This window comes from Haliotis asinina, chromosome 15 (genome assembly GCF_037392515.1).
Source record: "Haliotis asinina isolate JCU_RB_2024 chromosome 15, JCU_Hal_asi_v2, whole genome shotgun sequence".
In the NCBI taxonomy this organism is placed as follows: domain Eukaryota; kingdom Metazoa; phylum Mollusca; class Gastropoda; order Lepetellida; family Haliotidae; genus Haliotis; species Haliotis asinina.
The window spans coordinates 23,039,594-23,061,120 of NC_090294.1; the positions used below are offsets into that span (position 1 = coordinate 23,039,594).

Consider the following 21,527-nt stretch of genomic DNA (forward strand, 5'->3'; position numbering starts at 1 on the left):
TGTGTTTATTACAAGTAAACTATGTAAAATCAACCAGAACATGACAGAAGAATGTGTCAAGAATGTTTCTATTCAACAAGATATATGAATTGTACGCACGGTCACACTTCGCCATAATTGGCAACAACTGCTATACAATGTTAAAGGATATGATAAAGGATATAATGTACCCCTTACATTGATGTTTAACAACATGTAAACAACATAATATATGAAAGATGAGAACTCCCTTTTATGGACATACAACCTCTTTCATCTGTATAGCGAAATAAATGAGGAGGCCTTGAGAACAAACATACACGCGATAATGTATTCATAACTTATAAAATATCTAAAATGAAGCAACATAATGTAATACATTGTTTAATACAAGTATGCGTCAACATTGATTCTATCAAGCATGGCACATGTGCGTGTCTACATAATCACACACAGTGATAGTTGATACTGACACAACAGGAAATATATATTTCATATTATCATACAAGGTTTAAGACATTGTATGCTCCCGATGTAGATCGACGAAATAACGCAAGTTTTACCTCTAGAATATGATTATACATTCGATGAAATTACAAGGTGTCATAAATGTAAATAAACTCAATATTAATATAAAACAGTGCTTGCGTCATACAATGGCTTATTGTAAACATCGTCACTGAATGGTTCACTGGTTACAAACTCATTCTGGCTTCTTGAAGTGTAACTATTAGAAACAATCGTAGTAGCTAACAGCGGTATTCATAGAAGGTGATACCAAACTGAACTTTGGATTATAATGAGGATTTAACCTTTTCAGTTATTAACGGATCGTACGAAACAGCCAATAATGTCGGTACATGTCGGTACATGTCGGTACAACTCATAAAGGAAATATTGTCCGCAGTTTCCGGGTTTTGTTTAAAGTGTTACGCATGTGTATTACAGAGTTAAGGAAAACAGATGTGCATATCAGATATATACATATGGAAATTAATTAAGCAACACCAAATTCAAAGACACATAAAAACTTAACAAAGTTTAACGAAGTAATTTTGATGATTGATTATTCAATTTTGATGTATTGACATACAGCATGAGCTTTTCATGGGTTGATATGACGCGCGTGAAGCTTGCACAGCGCACGTGCATTGCTTTAACCTAAACTTTCGAAAAATGCACTTTTTCCCTGGGGTGTTTACAAGCGCAGGTTGTCGATTGCATTCGGTTTTTCATTCATTTCAATGTCATGGCACGTAGGAAATTATCAGAGGCCACTCGTTGGCAAATAATCGGCATGAGGAATGCTGGTATGTCTCTAAGACAAATCGGGACTCAAATCGGACGACATCATTCCATAATTTCAAAACTTTTGAAAAAATACCGGGCCACTAATGAAGTTAAAGACCTGCCTAGACCAGGAAGACCCAGGAAGACCACAGTCCGGGAGGACAGAGCTTTACTGAGACTTGTACGGCGCAGGTCCTTCGACTCGAGCTCTCGGTTGAGACAGGAGTGGCTTCCAGGGAGACCCATCTCGAAAAGGACTGTTCGGAATCGTCTGAAAGCTGCAGGATACCGGGCAAGGAGGCCAATCAAGCGACCCAGACTGTCTCCAGCCCATAAGGCAGCCCGACTGGCCTGGTGTAATGACCGTTTGCACTGGAACATTGCCTCTTGGAGGAAGGTCCATTTCTCAGATGAGAGCCGGTTCTTGCTGCACATGGTGGACGGTCGTACTCGGGTCTGGAGGCAGAGGAACACAGCAATGGCTCCACGGAACATCCAGGAGACTGTGGCCTTTGGGGGAGGTTCCGTTATGGTATGGGGGTGCATTTCCATGAACTGCAAGTTGGATATCATTACCATCCGTGGCAACCTTAACGGTGTTCGTTACCAACAGGAGGTTCTTGACAGGGCTGTGGTACCTCATTTTGAGAACCATCCTCTGGCAACGAGACCCATATTTATGGACGACAATGCTAGACCTCACAGGGCGCATGCTGTAAATGATTTTTTGCGGCAAAATGCAATTGACAGAATTCCATGGCCTGCCATGAGCCCTGACCTCAACCCCATTGAACATTTGTGGGACTTTATTGGCCGTCGTGTGAGGCAGAGAGACCCACCAGTCCATAATCTCAACGAATTGACGGCTGCCCTGCATGAGGAGTGGAACAGGATCCCCCAGAATCAGATCCGGAGACTCATCCAAGGAATGAGGAGGCGTCTGGAATCGGTGGTGCGTGCGCAGGGAGGACACACTAGATATTGATGAAAGTCGGTGTGCAGACTCTCAGATGACTGTTCTTTCTTTCCATGTGACATTTGTGTTAATACACCTGACAACAACGTCTGTGGATGAATAGTAAATTGTGTCCATTTTTTCATGAATTTAAGACAGTTTTAAGAATTTGGATTTCGTTGCAATAAAGCAAAGTCTTGATACTTTTTCCCTTTAAGTTGTTTGTCAGAGATCGTCTGTTGAATAAAAAAGTGTCAAACTATATCAACCCGGCATATTTTGATTGTCAGAACACTTCAAAGTTGCTCCAATAGAAAAAATTGGGGTGTTGCTTGATTAATTTCCAGGTGTATATAAGAAATCTGTATCCTAGCAACTATGTTATTGTACCCATGATATCGAACCTTCAAAAAGGTAGATGAAGTTAATAACAAAATCAACAAATGAAAAGACTTTGAAACAAGTAAGCAAACAACAACGTATTTATTATAAAAATAAATTTAATACAATTTTATGCATGTTGGAAAACAAGTTTTTATCCACATTATTTCTATGAAACATGATATATGAATTGTACACACAATCTAACAAAGCAATGCTTGATGTGCTAACGACAGCAACGATATGCCACACATTACTATAAAAGCCTTGAGGAATTATATACACCTGACACAGATCTACAAAATAATGAGGTATTAGAAACACTTTATACATCTTACATTATAAAATTAGTCTGACATCTAGAATTTGATTATATCCGCAATAACATAAAAATGTATCATCTGTGTTAACACTAATACTGATATGAAAAGTCATCAACGCCACACAATGGCGTATGATAAACTTGGATAAACGGCGTCACTGAATGTGCTTGGTTATCTACTCATTCAGGTGTCCTCAAATGCAAGTACTACACTGAAATTATATATTATGTTTGAAGTCTCCGGGTTTTGTTCAAAGTGAGAGCAGGTCCGACATCTTCTCATCTCCGCCATTTGGTTAAATCGATTGTAGGAAGGTCGTTGCAGGGGACCATGGGATTGCTAAAACAGACAGAATTGTATCACTCTGTTATAACATTCATTCCCCTCGGCATACATGATGTGATCTTGTTAGATCTTGTTATGTGCATACTACATAACTGAAAGAACCTATATTCAATAGAATGGATCCCGAATACAGTTCTTAGTATCTTCTAATGACAATTCCATTGGTGACACATCAACTGGGTACATGTCGTTCTAGTTAATGCACGAAATAAGGACAATATACCCCCATCCTACGGTACCTGTGAAGATCAGACTTGACTGACCATGACCTTGGTATCCCATTTGCGTAGGTAGATGTTCAACCTGTCGATCACTGGATTGCTTGCTACAGACAGGTTATTGTCTGTTTGGAACATAACTGTCATATTGCTGAGTGTGACGTTAAACCAGTCATTCACACATGCTTGGGTGCATTCCTAGGTGCATTCTTGGGTGTATTCTTGAGTGCATTCTTGGGTGCAAAGATAATTAATGATAAAGAGAACATTGCTTACCTTTCTTCTGAGAACTCTGTAAAGGGATTCCTTTGGATGGACGTCAGTCCAGAGTTCCGACAAAGGATTTTGGCAAAGCTAATTCGTCGGATTTCAGACAGTTGACCTGAAACAGAAGATGCAGTCGATAAACTTCTGTAAATTTACAGAGGAACAGACAGCATCACTTTCTACACGTTCGGTAAACCACACCTACTGTCTAGATTTACGAAATCACACAAACAATACTCAGTACAAGAGTATGGCACATTCATCATAATGTCTGTCATATATACACATGATCTGACTTGCATTTACGAAAATGTACGAATAACTACAAAGACAGATAGGATTGTACCTGGTGTAAAGCCTTTTCTGGGATGTGACGTTTCGAACCAGAATGAGTCGCCATATTTGAGATCATGAAACTGTTGACCAATGAGACAAGCCAGAAGAGGGCCCACTGCCCCGCCAGATACGTGTTCTTCGGCTACTGCACCGGTAAAGACATCGATGTCATCCGGGGATCTGAAGCAAAAACAGACTCTGGTTGGCCAAGAGAGAGGACAGGAAATGGTTTAAGTAACTGTGTTTCATATATGTATTACAGGAAATGAGAATGCATAAAATAGTCAGCGGATACATACATACCTGTATACACTTTTTAAAGCAGTTCCTGCTTTACCAAATACTCTGTCATCAAATGACACCACTTCCGATAGTCGACATGCTTTGCGGAAGCTGTTGTAGGATGGCAGGCCATGGTCACGACCTCTTTGAATGTTCAAGGACACGATGTCGAAGCCCATATCGTCTGCCGTCTCAAACAAATGCTCAGTTAATCCACTGTTGATGAAACGGTTAACCTCTTGACGCCTATCCTTCAGGAGAGCCTTGAGCACGGTGTCCAAATCTCGGATGACCTCAGATGGTCTATTGAAGAGCTGTTCTATGGGTACTCGTCGATCTCCCAGGGCCAGGAAACGTGGAATGGTGGAGTGTCCGTATCTGAAGGCGGCCGTGGCAAAGACGTTGTAGATGGTGGGGTTCTGAGTGAAGTTATACCTGAAGTTGTAGCCAGGGGTCAGTCTGTACTTCCTCATGGCTGAAGGTCCTACAATAATGGGCAACCACTCGCGGTATGTGATTTGTTGCATGATGGCTGACACGATCTTTCTGGCCTCTTCAAAGAGAACATCGTCTGGGGTGGTGGATGGCATGACATGAGAAAGTTCTTCGACCAGACGGTTGTGTTCTCTAACAAACAGGGTGTGCAGCACGGAGAGACCCGGGAACACGTTTACACGGTCGTCACCTAAGATCAAATTACAATCAGGTTACCAGAATGTTATAAAACCATTGATCTTCATCATTTAAAACTGGACATGGTGACTGGTCATTCACTTAAGAAAACCAACACACAGAATATGAGAATGTACTATGAATCGGCCGGTTAATCCTTTGTACTCACCCGCTTCAAAACACCATTCGTTGGTATTGTCAGTGTGACAGTTGCCATGGGTTGATTCTGGCAGCAGGTTATCTCCCTTGGTTCTCATGTAGGCTGAAAGGTTGAATGGCGACATTTATTTGTATGTACCAGTGACTTTCCAATGTCTTTTGTCCAAATAGATAATTCTACTGTTTGCTTAGTTTTTCATAAATCAGCATATGGTTCAGAATACTGTCTGACTTACGTCCGTCCCTGAGATGACTGATCTGATCCTCATTAAGGCCGTAAACGTTGGAGGCGTCCACGAAGGCCGTCAGTAGGTTCAGCTGTTCCCGAGTGTTCTCACCTGTTCCTGGAAATGACGTGAAAATGAAGCATGGGTTTTATCTGGCAGTGTTGTTTTCGATTTTTGTGTTCCTGGACCCTTGTGACTTGTGATGGTGGTTCAGTGTATTATTAACCTAAGGGCGATATCCACAGCCTAGGTAATATCTACAGAATACGTAACATCCACAGCAAAGGTATCATGTACAGTCTGGGTAATATCTACAGCATAGTCTTAAAATACTCACCCGTTTTAGGTGCTGGGGCTGATCTTTTGAACTCCATGCAAGTCTTCTTGAAATGAGGTTCATTGGATGGCATGGTGATTGGGAAACAAGGACCCCTGGGACATGGAAGAGTAAAAGAACTGACGATTCCTTGTCCCACACAAGCAATGTTACAATTGAGCTGACATGTTACTTTACACAACTTATCCTTTTGACACATTCAGAATCATACAGTTTACGTTACTGAGAAGCGAAAGTGTTTGATAAGTTCAAATATTTGAAATTTGATGATAAGTGACTGTTGATATTACTAGTTTACTAACACAGAAACCAACAAAGAATGGAATCTACAGACTGTTAATTCCTTACCCAGTTCTTACATCAGAATGCAGCTGACCAGGTGAGTGATCATCGCAGCATTTAGTTTGAACATCACCTTGAAAAAAATATATGGGTTAGAAAAATGAATGCAAAGATTATAGTGAACACCGGAATGATGTAAGTGATAGAGAGACAATAGAGTTTGCGTGATTTCAACTTCCCAGGTCCCCTTCTGGACTACACCAAGTCATGGGAAACCACCTCCAGTTTAGCATAATCTTGATTGATCTATGTTACCAAACAAGGATTCTTCGCAATCTGTCTTTGGATATTGAATGCTAGACAGTTGAGATCTACCTGCGTGGAGGGGAGTTCCGGTGAGGTCGTGGTCTAGGAATTGTCCCCACTGCATCACCATCACGGTGTTGTCGTCAGAAGGGCTGTCAGTGTCCGGATGTACTGCCACACTGACGGCACGTGGACTGGGGAGTGGGCTACCATCAACGCCTCTGAGTCGAGGAACAAACGTGCCTGCAAAACCACGTATAGTCAGTTATGATACTAATAACGGAATGACTGAGTGTTCATATGAAAAAGTCTAATCATAGCGAGACATGGTCAAAGTAAATGAAGCCCTGTACATATGTCAAATTTTGAGGCCCGATCACGAGGAACATGAGTTTTATTGATGTCCACATCTGCGAAGAACACAACGTTTATATAGCCTTATTCCTTCATCATTTCTTCATCATGAATAGGGATTTACTTCGTAACGTTGTGTTCCTCAGAATATAGAAGTGGACATCCTTATATAAACCTCTCTCCCTCATGTCTGTCACGTCTAAATGCCTTGATTATTAGCATGAAAGTATCACCTTTACGTTGTTATACCTGAAATATATGCTATTGAAGACAACCAATGCATTACCATCATCATAAGCAGGATCAATAAATCTCCTGAATGGTTGGTTGGTTGATCCCCAAGTTGGCCGACGATCATTGTTGCATCTTCCGTCTATTGTCCGGTAGCGGGCTTCTGGATTACAGCCGGTGGAGCGCCGCCTGTGAAAATAACCGGCATTGTCAAAACTAATCGCAACTTGTATCAACTACATCAAACATTCACCTTTAAAAGAAGCAATTTCAAGAAATACCACTATCGTACGGGAACTGTGTAACTGACCTGATGTTGTGTCTCTCTTGATACTTGGACTTGTTGTCTTCCAAGGGGATCTGAGACGTCTGGGCGGCATCAGCCAGTGTACAAACAACGTAATTGTTGTCTTCATCATCACCTGCATCAAGATAAAGGCACTAACTTATAACCCGCGGTCTTAAGATCACTAAACAGTACTAGCTGTATATCTCTGTCAATGTTACAAGATTTATAATGTCAGGAATATTTTTAATCCGATAAAACAATTTGGAATATAATTTAAGTCCCATTGCTTTAAAAGAGTGTTAAGACATACTTTAATTCGATACATACCACTAAGCACTTTTTAATATTGGCAGAGACTAATATGATGATCGTGTCAATAAGCAGAACATGACCGGTTTGATTTGTGATTTATCCAAGTTGTAAGATTGTTAAGAATGAAACACTTCTGGAATTCCCCCATGTAGAAAAATGAAACTGCTCACCATTCAGAATTCTTCGCATGATGTCTATTAGTCTAATTTCTCTCTGTGACGTTTGACCATTAATGTTTCGTCTCTCATGATCCAAGGTCGCGTGGGTCTTATGGTTCCTTGCAGCCAGATCAGATTGTACTGTCCTGACTAATGGGAAAGTAATTTACTGAATCAGATGATGATATATGTGCAGAAACACTTGTTATGTTTTGGAAGAAAGCAAACTATCAATATGCATGTTGAAACAGTGATCTGTATATATATTTAGCAAATGTTTAACTAAATGTTTTCTGTGTGAGATATACCTAAATACGGTGCGTTAACATAAATTAGTTCGATACTATATGTCACGATTGGTTTCAAGAGTTGTTAAGACTTTACTTACGTTGTTCAATGACGGAATCTATGTTGTTAACCTAAAAGTAAATAAGTAACATAGATTAAATGGTCAATATAGAAAAAAATGGTCATAAAACTGAAGTGATGGTTTTCAAAAGCACGATCTGCCTCATGAAACTTTGAACATGATGAGGGAACCACAAATCCATGCCATGATGAATACATACTGATTCCTACAGAAAGATGAGTGGGAAAAGAACAAGAACGAACAGAGGACTATAGAGGAAAAGATGAATGAAACACTACGCTGAAGAAGAAGAAGAAGAAGAAGAAGATAACCTACCTCCGTGTCCACCTCCCCAGCAAACACCACCGTCAGGATATACGCAAACAACACCACTTTCATCATTTTTGCTTCTGTCCAGCATGCAGTGGTAATGTATATATGATACAACAAAGTTTGGAAGTTGTATATATACTCATTTCGCGAGATTAAATCAACACAGATTATCCCATGTTATACGGACCCCTAGCGGGTATAATCCGACATATCTACATAGATGGAGCTAACCATCTTGGATTATCTCGATGCAGGTTGATTATCCCTGAGCAACGCCATTACCACCATTGTTCTTGATGTCGTGAACAAACATCAATAACAAGACAGTAAGTAATCCGATTCCCATTAGAAGGTGTTTGTGATGTGCATGATTGAGAGATTTCCCCAAGTTAAGAGTGTGTAGCTGAATCCGGACAATGTGTTTCAGCCAGTGTTTTAGGAGTTGAATAGTTGACTGATGTTTGTGTCACTATACCGGCAACATTTAATAAGGTCTTCCACAATACGTGTCCTTCATATAGTGATAGCTCGCACCATTTTTCATTATGTCGGCTTGAATATTACTCCCAACGTGTGCGAACTTGCTTCATTATGCGATGTATTTTCTTTTCTCGTGACAGAAAGTGTGAGATTACTGATGTGAATTTGGGGAAGTCAGTGCTTTGTGGGAACATTTTCAGTTCGAAATAAAAGTGATAGTGTAGTAGTAGTGGTAATGGTAGTGTTGTGGTAGTGGTAGTTGAAGCACCTGGAAAATGAGGCGGTTATAGTCAAGTGTAAACTCCTATTTATCTACAAACTGATTGACATTTATTTTACACCACCTGTGATAGACCCATGTTTCAGGTGTGTTATTTCGTTCATAACACCACAAAGATTGTTGTCTCTCAACACCCTGCTTACAATTCTTGTCAAGACGTCTTGATTAAAAGCGGATTACCAACAGTCTCATTACTAATGTTTCATACCACAGTTTACAGCAATTAAAACTGATTACGACACACCCAATGCGCATTCACTGATTTCAGGGATTATGCCCAGAAACACAGGATTAAGGGATATTCTGTTTCCGCAACAATCATGTCTGGAACACCTGAACTGAACTTTATTTCAACCGTGTCCTCACAGACAGCGACAGGCATGTAAGGTTACATATAAATATATCCATATAGGTATGTGCAACATATGTGCAGCTGAGTGTTTCGTCCATACAAATGAATGAGTAATACATGATATATTGTATATATAATGATAATAGATTGCATAAAGATACAAGTGAATATATAATTCATATAGGAATGGAGTATTCTAACTAACTATTTTCAAAACATTTATAATAATATTACAGAAATGCAATTTTTCTAATACTATCCATCTTTTTGTTACTGAATAATGTATGCATCGTATGAAAGTTTGGTCTGATTTAAATAAATGTTGTCTTTATAAAGTGAAAATAAATAAATAAATATGAAATTCGTCGCCAGTGTCGTTACCATTCGAATGTTAACATATTCTATCATGTTTTTGAATATTACTCCTATTTCACTGTGTAAGTTATGATTTGCTGTTTTGTAACGTAACACTGCCCACGAACACTTATTTAAAACATGCTATGCTCAACTACCGATTATCGTTTGTGCGGATTTACAGGAAAATAATTCTTGATTAATGTATGTTGGTTCGAACACACGTTGACATGCTTGTTTAGACCTAAGATCATGTGACTTTGTACACCACTATCCCACATGACAAACTTAAGGAAAACTGCTTTCCTTCATCTGTAGAGAATTTGTCAGCAGACATTAGGAGCACAAAAATGAAGGCAAACCTATTTTCTATAAGTAAGTTTCTATACTATTAAGAGAAAGGATGTCCAATGCATTCATGTACGTAAGCACTGGTCGACAAAATGGGAACTATTTGAAAGAAGTTATGTGCGAATCAATTTCAGGTACGTGCATGTATTCTTTTGCTATCCAGATACCCTCAGCAGTTAACTGAACCATCTCAAGAAAAACCTTCACTTCAACAGTTACTCTGCCCGTCTAGTCTCCCAAACCATCCGCAAGATCTTCAACAATTCTGATCCTGGAATGCTCGATGACCCATGAGAATCACCACATCCCTTGAAGGCCCTGTCACTAAACAAATTCCATTTCTCCATCAAGAGGAAATATGTCACTTTTTCTAGCTGCAACACCATCAGGACTTGTGTACGAACAATTGACAGATTCCCCAGCAAAGCTAGCCCTAACACCAGGGAATGTATATTCTATATCCATGCAAATGCGTCGACCAATACAACGAACAAATCCTCAGACCCTTTAACACCAGACTCAAAGAACTTCTCTCCTCTGTTAACAAACCAGAAATGAAATCCATCAGCTCCTGGGAATTAATACTTTGATTATTGTCTTTGCTAATTACTGTTTTCTGAATCCATTTGAAGATGAACTGTCCCACAGTTCTTATCCTCTAATCCCTCTGTTTTCTTAAGTTTCCAAATGTTGGGAAACCAAGAGTTCACCTAGCCCCGTTCCCATTATAGCCAATTATTGAAGACCCGACTTTCAGCTATCCATTGTCATGATCTATCAGCGGTAATTGAAAAGTTGAATCATTGAAAAGACATACATGGCTTCTTAAAAACAAACTTCTTATTTCTCTTGCTTGTCATTTTCTGATCACAATGAAATGATAAGTCATCTATCACATTTTACATCATGTCACCACATGATATAATTTTCTGCCTCAGAAGGTTGGTCACTGTGACTATCAGTGTTTGGTGAACACTCCAGTTTTATATGGCTAAGTTCGTTTCCAAGCCTATTAGTAGCAGAGAACTGAGTAATTTACATTAAGAAATTATCTATATCTCATCATTAATTTGAAAATCTAGCGTGTGCGTTAATTCCTTTCATTTCATTTATAAAGGAGGTGTAACATCTTACTGGATGCACTGATCATCTCTACTTAACTACATACCATTATAACCACAGTCGATCAAGATTAGTGTGGTCCTGATGAGTGAGCCAGGCTCATTATAAGAGTATAGGGGTTCATTCTGTAATCCCAATTAGCCTAAAGTGTTTTTGTATGGTATATGGGTTGAAGACAAAATTGAGATGTAGGCGATTAGAGACTAAACCGATCTGGGATGATGACGGTAATGTTTAATTTGAATGTTTATGTAAAATTGTATTCTTTCAGGACCGTCTTCGTATGTTAGATAAGTTTAGATATGGGATTTTACCACTGCATGTTGAAACGGTTAGATATGTCGACCAATTTGTTCACCTTTGTGATTAAGATAAATTGTTTTACAATAATGAATTTAGATGTTTGCAAAATGAATTAGCAAAAACACTTTTTCAAATGCTTAAGCACCGTTTATTATAATGTGAATAGTAAAACATAAAGTATACACTCTGTGGAACGATGTGAGCTGTATATAACAGGATTGTTACAACTGTGGCCACTGAGGCAGTTACATGAGAAGCACAGCTGAGGATAACAGGAACTGTTCTGTCTGGACAATGTGTACTGTATGAATGAATAGAAATAATGCATGGAACAATGTGTACTGTATGAATGAATAGAAATACTGTTTGGTACAATGTGTAAGCAGTGAATTTACAGGAAATATTGTTTGGGACCATGTACAGGACAACGTGTACCATTTAAATGTATAGGAAGCACTGTTTGGTGCAATGTGAACTATACCGTTGTACTGGAAATACCCTACAATTATAAGCAAAGCAACGCTTATTGCAATGTGAATTGTATGAATGTTCAGGAAGCAGTGTCTGATACAGTGTATACTGTGCAATTGTACAGGAAAGATTGTTTGATACAATGTGAACTATATTGTTGAACTATATTGCTGAATAGGAAACAGTGTCTGATACAGTGTATACCGTAAGAGTGTACAAGAAACACCATATGATACAATGTGAACTATATTGTTGAACTATATTGCTGAATAGGAAACAGTGTTTGATACAGTATGTACTATGAGACTGTACAGGAAACAATGTTTGATAAAATGTTAACTGCATGGTTGAAGAGATAAACACCGTTTCTTCCAATGTGTACAATCCATGTACAGAAAGCACTGTTTAGTACCATGACTGCTATAAGAATTCCAGGAAGCACTGCTTTGGATATTGTCCAGGAGTCCCATATGCATAGAGAGAACTGTCTGGGACAATGTGAACGTTCTACATGTAACACACGGGACAATATGAACTATTTGTTTTGTTGGCCCTCGTGTACATATATAGAAAGCCATGTCCTGGACAATGGGAATTATAGATAGGAAGCACTGACGGTGGAAGAGTAATACTGTCTGGACAATGTGGAGGGTATGATTGACTAGAAACAGTGTTGTGGGGTATGAATTGACATTAAGCACTGTTTAGGACACTTTGAAGCAACGCATGGGTCGGTGTAAACTGGGTCTTAATATAAACACAATCTGATGCATATATATAAAAGAGTTAAGGAGAACAGATGTGCATATCAGATATATAAGAAATCTGTATCCTAGCAACTATGTTATTGTACCCATGATATCGAACCTTCAAAAAGGTAGATGAAGTTAATAACAAATTCAACAAATGAAAAGACTTTGAAACAAGTAAGCAAACAACAACACATTTATTATAAAAATAAATTTAATACAATTTTATGCATGCTGGAAAAAAAGTTTTTATCAAGATTATTTCTATGAAACATGATATATGAATTGTACACAGGATCTAACAGAGCAATACTTGATGTGCTAACGACAGCAACGATATGCTACACATACAATACAATACTATACAAGCCTTGAGCTATTATATACACCTGATACAGATCTACAAAATAATGAAGTATTATATACACTTTATATGTCTTACATTAGTCTCACATCTACAATATGATTATATCCTCGATAAAACGAAACAAAGGTATCATCTGTGTTAACACTAATACTGATATGAAAAGTCATCAACGCCATACAATGGCGTATAATAAACTTTGATAAACGACGTCACTGAATGTGCTTGGTTATCTACTCATTCAGGTGTCCTCAGATGTAAGTATTACACTGAAATTATATATTATGTTTGAAGTCTCAGGGTTTTGTTCGCAGTGAGAGCAGGTCCGACATCTTCTCATCTCCGCCATTTGGTTAAATCGATTGTAGGAAGGTCGTTGCAGGGGACCATGGGATTGCTAAAACAGACAGAATTGTGTCTCCCTATTATAACATTCATTCCCCTCGGCATACATGATGTGATCTTGTTAGACATGTGCATACCATATAACCGACAGAAGCTATATTCAATGTGAACCACCTGTATATAATGAACCCCGAATACAATTATTATTATCTTTTACTGACAACAAGTGGGTGTATTTCGTTCTAGCCAATGTATAGAATAGTGAGGTAGTTTAGTTTTACGCCGCATTCAGCAATATTCCAGTTATATGGTGGCAGAAAATAAGGTAAATATACCTTCATGCTTCACGCGAAGATCTGGTACATGATTTTCATGTAACCCTTGCTTGTCGTAAGAAGAGACTAACAGGACTTGCTTGACACATGCCATGGTATCCCAGTTGGGCAGATAGATGTTCAAGTTGTTGATAACTGAATTGCCTGCTCCAGACTCAATTATTTAATGAGCGCCGTTATCTAGCTACAATATTGCTGAATGTGACGTAAAACGACGTTCATTCACACATGCTACGGTGCATTTTGATTCATGTAACTGATGAGAATGAAAGCAGACGGATATTCTCATTGCTTACCTTTCTTCTGAGAACACTGTGAAAGGATCCCTTTGGATGGCCGTAAGCCCCGTGTTCCGACAAAGAATTTTGGCAAAACTCATTCGTCGGATTTCAGACAACTGACCTGAAATAGAAGATAAACTTCCCTATATGGACAGAGAAACAGACGGTGTTACTTTCCACACGAACCATACCTACTGTTTGTTGTCTAGATTTACGAAATCACACAAACAAAAGATTCAAATAGCACTATAGCACATTCATCTTGATAATGTCAAATATTATAGTCTACCCATATTTTGGTATGTATTTACCAAGACATAAAGGGTGACTAAGTGCAAACAGAGAGGATTGTACCTGGTGTAAAGCCTTTTCTTGGATGTGACGTTTCGAACCAGAATGAGTCGCCATATTTGAGATCATGAAACTGTTGACCAATGAGACAAGCCAGAAGAGGACCAACTGCCCCGCCAGATACGTGTTCTTCAGCTACTGCACCGGTAAAGACATCGATGTCATCCGGGGATCTGAAGCAAGAACAGACTGAGGTAGGCCAAGAGAGAGGACAGGGAATGGTTGAAGTAACTGTGTTTCATAGGTGTATTACAGGAAGTGAAAAGACATATAATAGTCACATACTATACACATACACATACCTGTATACACTTTTTAAAGCATTTCCTGCTTTACCAAATACTCTATCATCAAATGACACCACTTCCGATAGTCGACATGCTTTGCGGAAGCTGTTGTAGGATGGCAGACCATGGTCACGGCCTCTTTGAATGTTCAAGGACACGATGTCAAAGCCCATATCGTCTGCCGTCTCAAACAAATGCTCAGTTAATCCACTGTTGATGAAACGGTTAACCTCTTGACGCCTATCCTTTAGGAGAGCCTTGAGCACGGTGTCCAAATCTCGGATGACCTCAGATGGTCTGTTGAAGAGCTGTTCTATGGGTACTCGTCGATCTCCCAGGGCCAGGAAACGTGGAATGGTGGAGTGTCCGTATCTGAAGGCGGCCGTGGCAAAGACGTTGTAGATGGTGGGGTTCTGGGTGAAGTTGTACCTGAAGTTGTAGCCAGGGGTCAGTCTGTACTTCCTCATGACCGAAGGTCCTACAATAATGGGCAACCACTCGCTGTAAGTGATTTGTTGCATGATGGCTGACACGATCTTTCTGGCCTCTTCAAAGAGAACATCGTCTGGGGTGGTGGATGGCATGACATGAGAAAGTTCTTCGACCAGACGGTTGTGTTCTCTAACAAACAGTGTGTGCAGCACGGAGAGACCCGGAAACACGTTTACACGGTCGTCACCTGAAGATCAAATTACAATCAGGTTACCAGAATGTTATAAAACCATTGATCTTCATCATTTAAAACTGGACATGGTGACTGGTCATTCATTTAAGAAAACCAACACACAGAATATGAGAATGTACTATGAATCGGGTTGATCCTTTGTACTCACCCGCTTCAAAACACCATTCGTTGGTATTGTCAGTGTGACAGTTGCCATGGGTTGATTCTGGCAGCAGGTTATCTCCCTTGGTTCTCATGTAGGCTGAAAGGTTGAATGGCGACATTTATTTGTATGTACCAATGACTTTCCAATGTCCTCTGTCCAAATAGCTAACTCTACTGTTTGCTTAGTTTTTCACAACTTAGCATATGGTTCAGAATACTGTTTGACTTACGTCCGTCCCTGAGATGACTGATCTGATCCTCATTAAGGCCGTAAACGTTGGAGGCGTCCACGAAGGCCGTCAGTAGGTTCAGCTGTTCCCGAGTGTTCTCGCCTGTTCCTGGAAATGACGTGAAAATGAAGCATGGGTTTTATCTGGCAGTGTCGTTTTCGATTTTTGTGTTCCTGGACCCTTGTGACTTGTGATGGTGGTTCAGTGTATTATTAACCTAAGGGCGATATCCACAGCCTAGGTAATATCTACAGAATACGTAACATCCACAGCCAAGGTATTATGTACAGTCTGGGTAATATCTACAGCATAGTCTTAAAATACTCACCCGTTTTAGGTGCTGGGGCTGATCTTTTGAACTCCATGCAAGTCTTCTTGAAATGAGGTTCATTGGATGGCATGGTGATTGGGAAACAAGGACCCCTGGGACATGGAAGAGTAAAAGAACTGACGTTTCCTTGTCCCACACAAGCAATGTTACAACTGAGCTGACATGTTACTTTACACAACTTATCCTTTTGACACATTCAGAATCATACAGTTTACGTTGCTGAGAAGCGAAATTATTTGATTAATTCAAACAGTCTTCATATCTGTTTGTGATGTGGATGATGACAAGTGACCGTTGATGTTTCTAGTTGACTAACACAGAAACCATCAAAGAATGGAATCTACAGACTGTTAATTCCTTACCCAGTTCTTACATCAGAATGCAGCTGACCAGGTGAGTGATCATCGCAGCATTTAGTTTGAACATCACCTTGAAAAAATATATGGATTAGAAAAATGAATACAAAAGTTAAGGTGAACATCGTAATGATTTAAGCGATGGAAAGTGGGTTTACAGACCAAGAGTTTGCCTGATTTCAACATCTTAGGTTCCCTTCTGGACAACACCAAGTCATAGCAAAGCGCTCCAGTTTAGCATAATCTTGACTGATCTGTATTACCAAACAAAGAATCATCGCAATTTATCTTTGGATATTGAATGCTAGACAGTTGAGATCTACCTGCGTGGAGGGGAGTTCCGGTGAGGTCGTGGTCTAGGAATTGTCCCCACTGCATCACCATCACGGTGTTGTCGTCAGAAGGGCTGTCAGTGTCCGGATGTACTGCCACACTGACGGCACGTGGACTGGGGAGTGGGCTACCATCAACGCCTCTGAGTCGAGGAACAAACGTGCCTGCAAAACCACGTACAGTCTGTTCTGATACTAATAACGGAATGACTGAATGCCCATATGAAACGTCCATCGTTTCAATGTTGAAGTAATAAGAGAATGAAGAAATGGACATCCTTATAAAAAACCCTCTCCCTCATGTGTATCACTTCTCAATGCCGTTGCCTTAATTATTAGCATGAACGTATCACCTTTACGTTGTTATACCTGAAATATATGCTATTGAAGACAACCAATGCATTACCATCATCATAAGCAGGATCAATAAATCTCCTGAATGGTTGGTTGGTTGATCCCCAAGTTGGCCGACGATCATTGTTGCATCTTCCGTCTATTGTCCGGTAGCGGGCTTCTGGATTACAGCCGGTGGAGCGTCGCCTGTGAAAATAGCTGGCATTGTCAAAACTAATCGCAACTTGTATCAACTACATCAAACATTCACCTTTAAAAGAAGCAATTTAAAGAAATACCACTATCGTACGGGAACTGCGTAACTGACCTGATGTTGTGTCTCTCTTGATACTTGGACTTGCTGTCTTCCAAGGGGATCTGAGACGTCTGGGCGGCATCAGCCAGTGTACAAACAACGTAATTGTTGTCTTCATCATCACCTGCATCAAGATAAAGGCACTAACTCATAACCTGCTGTCTTAAGATCACTAAACAGTACTTGCTTTAAATCTTTGACGATGTTACATGAGGTATAATGTCAGGAATATTCCACCCGATGAAACAATTTAGAATGCAATGTCTAGACCTCTTGTAGCTCATATTGCTTTAAAAGACATACTTTAATTCCATACATACCAGTAAACGCTTTTTAATATTGGCAGAGACTAATATGATGTCCCTGTCAATAAACAGAATATGACCGGTTTAATCTGTCAATTAACCAAGTTGTACGATTGCTGACAATGAAACACTTCTGGAAGTTCCTCATGTAGAAAAATGAAACTGCTTACCATTCAGAATTCTTCGCATGATGTCTATTAGTCTATTTTCACTCTGTGACGTTTGGCCATTAATGTTTCGCCTCTCATGATCCAAGGTCGCGTGGGTCTTATGGTTCCTTGCAGTCAGATCTGATTGTACTGTCCTGACTAATGGGAAAGTAATTTACTGAATCAGATGATGCAGGCATGATATATGTGCAGAAACACTTGTTATGTTTTGGAAGAAAACAAAATACTTATATGTATGTTGAAACAGTGAGCTTTACGTTTAGCAGAAATGTTGATATATTCATGAATGAAATTTTTAGCTAAATGTTTGCTGCGTGAGATATACCTAAATACGGTGAGTAAATTTAAATTAGTTTGATGCTATATGCCACGATTGCTTTCAAGAATTGTTAAGACTTTACTTACGTTGTTCAATGACGGAATCTATGTTGTTAACCTAAAAGTAAATAAGTAACATAGATTAAATGCTCAATATAGAAAAAATGGTCATAAAACTGAAGTGATGTTTTTCAAAAGCACGATCTGCCTCATGTAACTTTGAACATGATGAGGGAACCACAAATCCATGTCATGATGAATACATACTGATTTCTACAGAAAGATGAGTGGGAAAAGAACAAGAACGAGCAGACTATGGAGGAAAAGATGAAGGAAACACTACACTGAAGAAGAAGAAGAGGCAGAAGAAGAAGACGAAGAAGAAGAAGAAGAAGAAGAAGAGAACCTACCTCCGTGTCCACCTCCCCAGCAAACACCACCGTCAGGATACATGCAAACAACACCACTTTCATCATTTCTGCTTCTGTCCAGCATGCAGTGGTAATGTATATATGATACACCAAAGTTTGGACGTTGTATATATACTCATTTCGCGAGATTAAATCAACACAGATTATCCCATGTTGTACGGACCCCTAGCGGGTATAATCCGACATATCTACATAGATGGAGCTAGCCATCTTGGATTATCTCGATGCAGCTTGATTATCCCTGAGCAACGCCATTACCACCATTGTTCTTGATGTCGTGAACAAACATGAATAACAAGACAGTAAGTAATCCGATCCCCATTAGAAGGTGTTTGTGATGTGCATGATTGAGAGTTTCCCCCAAGTTAAGAGTGTGTAGCTGAGTCCGGACAATGTGTTTCAGCCAGTGTTTTAGGAATTGAATAGTTAACTGATGTTTGTGTCACTATACCGGCAACATTTAATGAGCTCTTCCACAATATGTGTCCTTCATATAGTGATAGCTCGCACCATTTTTCATAATGTCGACTTGAATATTACTCTCAACGTTTGGGAACTTGCTTCATTATGCGATTTATTTTCTTTTCTTATGATAGAAAGTGTGAGATTACTGATGTGAAATTGGGGGAGTCAGTGCTTTGTGGGAACATTCTCAGTTCGACATAAAGTTCCCTTGTTCCCAACGCTTTTACCAAGAGGGATCCGAAAGGCGTAGTGGTAGTGTTGTGGTAGTGGTAGGGTTGTGGTAGAGTTGTAATAGCGGTAGTGTTGTGGTAGTGGTTGTTGAAGCACCTGGAAAATGAGGCAGTTATAGTCAAATGTAAACTCCTATGTATCTACGAACTGATTGACATTTATTTTACACCACCTGTGATAGACCCATATTTCAAGTGTGTTATTTCGTTCATTACTGGGATTGGAATATCACACAGACACAATACGCAGTAACACCACCAAGATAGTTCTCTCAACACAATTCTTGTCAAGACGTCTTGATTAAAAGCGGATTACCAACAGTCTCATTACTGATGTTTCATACCACAGTTTACAGCAATTAAAACTGATGACGACACGCTCAAAGCGCATTCACTGATTTCAGGGATTATGCCCAGAAACACGGGATTAAGGGATATTCTGTTTCCGCAACAATCATGTCTGGAACACCTGAACTGAACTTTATTTCAACCGTGTCCTCACAGACAGCGACAGGCATGTAAGGTTACATATGTGTTACAATCAAATTTATCCATATAGCTATATAAAATGTATGTGCAGCTGAGTGTTTCGTATATACAGATGAATGAGTAATACATGATATATACATGCGAATAGATTGCATAAAGATACAAGTGAATATATAATTCCTATAGGAATGGAGTATTCTAACTAACTATTCTCAAAACATTTACAACAATATTACAGAAAATTACAGAAAAGTTTTCTAATACTACCCATCTTTTGTTATTGAATAATGTATGCATCGTATGAAAGTTTGGTCTGATTTAAATAAATTAATGTTGTCTTTATAAAGTGAAAATAAATAAATAAATATGAAATTCGTCGCCAGTGTCGTTACCATTCGAATGTTAACATATTCTATCATGTTTTTGAATATTACTCCTATTTCACTGTGTAAGTTATGATTTGCTGTTTTGTAACGTAACACTGCCCACGAACACTTATTTAAAACATGCTATGCTCAACTACCGATTATCGTTTGTGCGGATTTACAGGAAAATAATTCTTGATTAATGTATGTTGGTTCGAACACACGTTGACATGCTTGTTTAGACCTAAGATCATGTGACTTTGTACACCACTATCCCACATGCCAAACTTAAGGAAAACTGCTTTCCTTCATCTATAGAGAATTTGTCAGGAGACATTAGGAGCACAAAAATGAAGGCAAACCTATTTTCTACAAGTAAGTTTCTATACTATTAAGAGAAGGAAAGTATGTGACTGTGTGAACTACATGCACCCTTGATCCAACGTATTCATGTACGTAAACATTGGCCGACAAAATGGGAACTATTTGAAAGAAGTTATGTGCGAATCAATTTCAGGTACGTGCATGCATTCATTTGCTATCCAGTTGTCATCAACAGTAAACTGAACCATCTCAAGAAAAACCTTCATTTCCTATAACAGTTACTCTACTCGTCTAGTCTCCCAAACCATCCGCAAGATCTTCAACAATTCTGGAATGCTCGGTGACCCATCAGAATCACCACATCCTAGAAAGGCCCTGTCACTAATCAAATTCCATTTCTCCATCAAGAACAAATATGTCACTTTTTCTAACTGCAACACCATCAGGAGTTCTTATCCTCTAATCCCTCTTGTTTTCTTAAGTTTCCAAATGTTGGGACACCAAGAGTTCACCTAGTCCCGTTCCCATTATTGCCAATTATTGAAGACCCGACTTTCAGTTATCCATTGTCATGATCTATCAGCGGTAATTGAGAAGCTGAACGATTGAAAAGACATACATGTCTTCTTAAAAACAAAGTTAGTTATTTTTGTTGCTTGTCTTTTTCTGATCACAATGAAATGACAAGTCATCTATCACATTTTACATCATGTCACCACATGATATAATGTTCTGCCCTCAGTAGGTTGGTCCCTGTGTCTATCAGTGCTTGGTGAACACTCCAGTTTTATATGGCTAAGTTCGTTTCAAAGTCTATTAGTTGCAGAGAACTGAGTAATTTACATTAAGAAATTATCTATATCTCATCATTAATTTGAAAATCTAGCGTGCGC

General features: G+C 39.2%; 2 protein-coding genes across 2 annotated transcripts; both read right to left on the reverse strand.

Moving 5' to 3' along the window:
• Positions 1–3,206: 3,206 nt before the first annotated feature.
• On the reverse strand, positions 3,207–8,451 carry LOC137266376 (chorion peroxidase-like). The gene is made up of 13 exons (XM_067801875.1): positions 8,389–8,451; positions 8,092–8,122; positions 7,255–7,366; positions 7,000–7,133; positions 6,429–6,602; positions 6,120–6,186; positions 5,772–5,866; positions 5,444–5,545; positions 5,218–5,310; positions 4,398–5,061; positions 4,105–4,274; positions 3,768–3,873; positions 3,207–3,267 (listed from the first exon to the last, which is right to left on the reverse strand). Exons 1-13 carry the CDS (start codon positions 8,449–8,451, stop codon positions 3,207–3,209), a joined length of 1,872 nt encoding a protein of 623 aa, XP_067657976.1.
• Positions 8,452–13,547: 5,096 nt separating this feature from the next.
• On the reverse strand, positions 13,548–18,803 carry LOC137266402 (chorion peroxidase-like). The gene is made up of 13 exons (XM_067801897.1): positions 18,741–18,803; positions 18,418–18,448; positions 17,550–17,661; positions 17,295–17,428; positions 16,880–17,053; positions 16,563–16,629; positions 16,198–16,292; positions 15,870–15,971; positions 15,644–15,736; positions 14,826–15,489; positions 14,527–14,696; positions 14,188–14,293; positions 13,548–13,608 (listed from the first exon to the last, which is right to left on the reverse strand). Exons 1-13 carry the CDS (start codon positions 18,801–18,803, stop codon positions 13,548–13,550), a joined length of 1,872 nt encoding a protein of 623 aa, XP_067657998.1.
• Positions 18,804–21,527: the final 2,724 nt, after the last annotated feature.